General features: G+C 48.6%; 1 protein-coding gene across 1 annotated transcript; it reads left to right on the top strand.

Moving 5' to 3' along the window:
- The first annotated feature begins 495 nt into the window (after positions 1-495).
- pnpla7a (patatin-like phospholipase domain containing 7a) lies at positions 496-4,111 on the top strand. Its single transcript, XM_036976545.1, is given in 12 exon segments — positions 496-567; positions 1,953-1,987; positions 1,989-2,029; positions 2,080-2,085; positions 2,332-2,411; positions 3,209-3,241; positions 3,243-3,298; positions 3,406-3,524; positions 3,559-3,627; positions 3,630-3,711; positions 3,867-3,906; positions 3,908-4,111. Coding segments are annotated over 12 exon segments (837 nt in total).
- The last annotated feature ends 1,749 nt before the right edge of the window (positions 4,112-5,860 follow it).

Below are 5,860 nucleotides of genomic sequence, written 5' to 3' on the forward strand. Positions count from 1 at the left end.
TGATCAGTCCACACAATGATTGGATGTTCCGCCCCCTCTAACCAGTGCCTCCACACCTCCAACGCCATCTTCACCGTGAGAAGTTCTCGATTTCCCACATCATCATCATCAGATAGTAGTTTTAAGCCACTGGGAAAAGCAGACGCAGGGATACAGCTTTTGGTCCTGGGAAGAACTCTGGGACAGGACAGCCCCCACTCTGATGTTCGAGGTGTCGAACTCCACCACGAACTGATGGGACAGAGCAGGATGGATTCATATGGGAGCTGTAGTGAATCGATGCTTTAGGTCCAGGAACGCCCGGTCAGCAGCTGGAGACTACACGAACAGGACCTTGGGAGAGGTGAGTGCTGAAAGGGGGGAAGCCAGTGTGCTGTAACCCTGGATAAAAGGGCGATAGAAATTGGCAAACCCCAGGAAGTGTTGCAGCTACACTCGGGAAGTGGGTTGAGGTCAATCCAGCATGCTCTCAACCGATTCACGAACCGATTCAACATGTCGGAGAACGCCGTTAAACAGGGCCTGGAACACAGCAGGGGCATTGGTCAGTCCGAATGGTGTCACCAGGTATTTGGAGTGTTGAAGGCTGTCTTCCGCTCGTCTCCTTCCCGTATCCGCACCAGATGGTAGGCGTTCCGAAGGTCCAACTTAGAGAAAATAGTAGCCCCCTGAAGCGGGTCTAACCCTGAGACGATGAGTGGTAGCGGGTAACATTTTTTAATCGTGATGTCATTAAGGCCCCGGTAGTCGATACACGGACGCATACACCCTGCAACCAGGGAGTCCTTGATGTACGTTTCCATCACCGTGGCCTCCGGACCCGACAGAGAATACAGCCGCCCCCGGGGTGGAGTAGTGCCCGGGCGAAGGTCGATCCTGCAATCGTAGGGTAGGAAGACATCCCGGGGCAGGCTGCTCCGACTTCAGGCAATGAGTGTGGCAGAACGGGCTCCAGCCCATGATAGCACCAGCAGTCCAGTCGATAAGGGCATTGTGTTGCTGGAGCCATGGAAACCCCAACACCATGGGTACCTGAGGAGACTTGATGAGCATAAACTGCAAAGACTCACTGTGTCTCCCTGACACTCGTAGGTTGATAGGAACTATATTGTGGGTGACTGCCTATAGAGTGCCCATCCAGCGCTCTGACGTCCATGGGAATGGAAAGGGGTTAAGTGGTTGAGTGGTGATACCCAACTCTGACACCAGGGTAGTGTCCAATCACCTTTCACCTGGCGCAAACTGATCCCACCACGTTAATCCGGGCCAGATAATCAAATCCCTTCCTTGAAGCAGCATTGTATCAAGGCACAAGGCGAGACACAACTACAGACACAGAAGGCAGATGGTTGGAGTCTTACAATGTTTATTAATCCAAAGGGGTAGGACAAGAGAATCGTCGTGGACAGGCAAAAAGGGCAAAACCAGATCAGAGTCCAGGAGGTACAGAGTGGCAGACAGGCTCGTGGTCAAGGCCGGCAGAATGGTCAGGCAGGCGGGTACAAAGTCCAGAAACAGGCAAGGGTCAAACCCGGGAGGACTAGAAAAAGGAGAATGCAAATAGCAGGAGAACGGGGAAAACCGCTGGTTGACTTGGAAACATACAAGACGAACTGGTACAGAGAGACAGGAAACACAGGGATACATACACTGGTACAGAGAGACAGGAAACACAGGGATAAATACACTGGTACAGAGAGACAGGAAACACAGGGATAAATACACTGGGGAAAACAAGAGACACCTAGAGGGGGTGGAGACAATAACGAGGACAGGTGAAACAGATCAGGGACACATTGATTGGCTAGTGATGTAAATTGGTGGTGGGACAGCCAGGAGGAAACGTTTTTTTCAACTGGTTCATATTGGACAAGAAATTGCGCAAAAGCGAATTGAATAGAACACTGTAATTGAATGTAGCTTCATGGTAATTACCCTGTTTTGTTGTCCAGTTGTCTGTCGTGCTGATCGGGGTTGTGGTGGCAGTCTTTAATTGGCATTGTAGTGCTCTTTATCTATAGAATATACAGTCATCCATCCTCTTCCTCCTTGCTTCATGGGACAAGCATGTGGACCAAGAACACAGTTGATATTGAACTTGACATTATACACTGAAAACATATTGGGACAATGAGCGAAATTTGACCACACCAGCATTGGCGAATAATAACTGTTGGTCCTGAACAGAGAACCCTTGTTCACAGGACATTCATTACATCTGTGCTGTATACAATATAGGCCTAGTTGTATTTTGCACTCTGTTTACTAGCCACTATTGCTCACAAAAACGATGTTATCTATGTTGATAGCCTGTTTTGTCTGTGTTGGAAGGTGGACAGCAGGCTGTTCCCCGCTGTCTCTTCAGGAAGAGAGACAAGGTGCTCTTCTACGGCAGGAAGATAACGAGGAAGGTTAGTAATTCTTAAAATGTGTTCAATATGGCACCCTAGTCCCTTTATAGTGCCACTACTTTTGACCTGGTCCCATAAGGCTCTGGTCAAAAGTAGTGCACCAATGAATAGGGTGCCATTTGGGATACAAATCTGTTCACTCTCCTACTTACCAACCTACTGACAGAAAGGCATGCATACTGTAGCGACCTTAACCCAAGACCCAGCGAGCTCGTCAAGAGGGTCAGATCTCCTGGCACAAGGTGTTAGGTTGACAGTCACTGGACCTAGGATTGAGTCCCAGTCGGGGTTTCCTCCTGAATTCACTAGAATACTACCTTTTACTTGGGAAATGGAAGAGACTCTTCACCAAGTCACTCATCTCCATTGCATGCATTATTTATCAGGGCCCGTACTCATAAAGTGCCTCAGAGTAGGAGGGCTGATTTAGGGTTAGTTAAACATTTCAATTCAAACGAATAAGATTATATGGTCAGGGGGGACCTGATCCTAAATCAGCAATTATTTATTTTATGAAACACTTTATGAAAAGAGGCACTGGAGTTTAGCATGCCAATCCTTATTCCCATTCTTTTGAATTGAAATGAATTTCTGACGCCGTTATAATTTCAGAATATTACATACCAATTCTTGGAATTGAGTGTGAATCTCCTGTGATTTGTCTTCTGATGATAAGAAATGTTACGTGTTTCCCATCTAGAACGCAGAGCAAAGTAGCATTTTGTACCTTTCGTAACTCATCCCTTCATCCCCTTCCTTCCATGGATTCCCTCTCTGTCTCTCTCGGTTACTTACAGGTCCAGACCCTGTCCTCCCCTCTGTCCTCTACCTCGAGTGTCCAAGCAGTGCCCTCGGAAGAGACCCAAAGTCCTGAGTATAGCTCACAGGTAGGCTACCATCTTTAGAGGCTGTCACACCACTACTCAGAAAAGAGGAAATTACATTTAAGAAGGGCGCACTAGTCTATACCATCTAATGTGTGTGTATGTTCTAGGATCCTGCGTATCCGTAAGGAGCTCCCCACCCTTCAGGCCAAGGAGCCCCCTCCATCCCCACTGGAGGCCGACCTGACTGAGTTTGACGTGCACAACTCCACTCTCCACTCTCACACACCAGTAGCAGTGTGTGTGTTCTCTGTCTAACTCTATGTTGTCTCCCTCTGCTCTCAGGGTGCTTGGCCACTTTGAAAAGTTCCTGGAGCTGTGTTGTCACATGGTCTTGTGGAGCTACATGAAGGGGAGGGGCTGTTCCGGCTGGGAGATGATTACAATAGAATCTACGTGGTCCAGGACGGACGTCTGTAACTGTATCCACAAAGACAGAAGACCATGCTAGAATACCTGCTGGGAATACACCAATAAACCCAGTGTACACATGCTCAGAGCTAGCCTTAACCCTAACACCAGCATCCACTGACATTTTTATGAGTCATTCCGTGCACATAGGGGAATTTAGCTTTCTGTGTGCGGTACAGGATGGTACAGAGCCAGTTGTGAAAGGACGTGCTCCCGGGGGACAGTGTTCATAGCCTACTCAGTATTCTGGACATCAGATGGAGTGGAAATATAGTCTCATCCCAAATGGCACCCTATTCCCTTTATAGTGCAATACATTTGGCCATAGGGCTGTTGTCAAAAGTAGTGCACTATATAGGGATTTGGCTGTCATTTTGGATAAGACTTTTTCTCCGCTCCATCTGACACGCCTCACACACGCCTCACACAGGGTTGTATGAGTGGGGGTCTGGTCAGGATCCCACGCAGACCCCGCTTTCAGGAGGACCCTGTCACACCCCCCCCCCCCCCCCCCCCCCCCGTACCAGCGGGCCAGAGTCACCGTAGACGAACACCCCTCCAGCCCTGTCATTTCTAAGGTGAGCCTCCGTTCTTCCTCCATTCCCTCTCCTTTACACCTCTCTGTGTGACCCAGATGAAACACTATACCCTACATGCCATATAGGGAATAGGGTGCCATTTGGGTCACCAATAGCTTTGCCTCTGGGCCTGCGTCTGCCTCACTAATGTCTGAATCACCCCCCTTCCCTCTCTGTCCTCCCATCTGTCCTCCAGTCCATCCTGAAGAAGAGTGTGACCATGCAGCACACACCCTTGGCAGTGTTCCACTACACAGACAGTGAGGGATGCTCTGACAACGTCCACCCCAGCAAGGTCAGTGCCATCGTCCAGACCTGCGGGGCATCATCAAGCTGCAGGTGAGCAGTTTCGGACAGGGAGTACCATAAAGACGTATAATATACAGTAATATGTACGTAGTATATATGGTAATCGAATTAGTGTTGCACGGTATATCGGGACAACGGTAATATCACGGTGCCAAACGTCATGATAGCAACATTTTAGAACACCGTATGAATCTTCTGGCGCCTGTTATAAAATGTTTATAAAGTCAGTTTTGTTTAAAAGTTCTGTTGAATTTAAGCAGATCCAATAATATTAACTTCACTTTCATGCACTTCGCGCATTTTACATGTGGCAGCTGTAATCAGCCAGCCACATCCACTACCAGCCCTCACTCACCTGGTTCTCTCCGCATCCCCTACCGGCCCTCACTCACCTGGTTCTCTCCGCATCCCCTACCGGCCCTCACTCACCTGGTTCTCTTCGCATCCCCTACCGGCCCTCACTCACCTGGTTCTCTCCGGATTCCCTACCGGCCCTCACTCACCTGGTTCTCTTCGGATTCCCTACCGGCGCTCACTCACCTGGTTCTCTCCGGATTCCCTACCGGCCCTCACTCACCTGGTTCTCTCCGCATCCCCTACCGGCCCTCACTCACCTGGTTCTCTCCGCATCCCCTACCGGCCCTCACTCACCTGGTTCTCTCCGCATCCCCTACCGGCCCTCACTCACCTGGTTCTCTCCGCATCCCCCACAGCGCTCACTTGTATTATTTCTTCGCCTGTTATAACCAAGAGCACAGACCAGCCTGTGTAGACTTTGCCAGTTTACTGTCATGCAGCCTCTGAGTGCGAGAGAGGGAAAAGGGAGCACCACTTTGCGACAGCCATGCTTGCAGCTTTCCAGCAAAGAAAATGTCTTGTTTCTAGCCTAAATGGTTAAAAACATATGACCCATATTACCGGAGATACTTTTTTTTTTTTCATTCTATCGGGATTCCCGCACATTTGATGTAATTTCACAAACAATGTCGCGGGCCATTTTAAACCAATCCTGGGCGGCTAATTCTTGTTTTGATAACCAAAAAACTTGTTCAATCATGATACATAGCCAGCTAACAACCTGGTAACTTGACGGTAAATCGAGGCAAATTTGATTGAGATGTTCTTCAAACGCAGGATTCATATAGGCCTAAAGTAAACCTAAACTATATACATGTATTTATTTCTGGTGCTCCTTAAATGTTGTTTGATACCTAACTGTTTAAATGTTGGGAGCAGTGTATGTATGTTTGTAGGAGAGAGTGGTGTG

This window comes from Oncorhynchus mykiss, chromosome 5, assembly GCF_013265735.2.
Source record: "Oncorhynchus mykiss isolate Arlee chromosome 5, USDA_OmykA_1.1, whole genome shotgun sequence".
Taxonomy (NCBI): domain Eukaryota; kingdom Metazoa; phylum Chordata; class Actinopteri; order Salmoniformes; family Salmonidae; genus Oncorhynchus; species Oncorhynchus mykiss.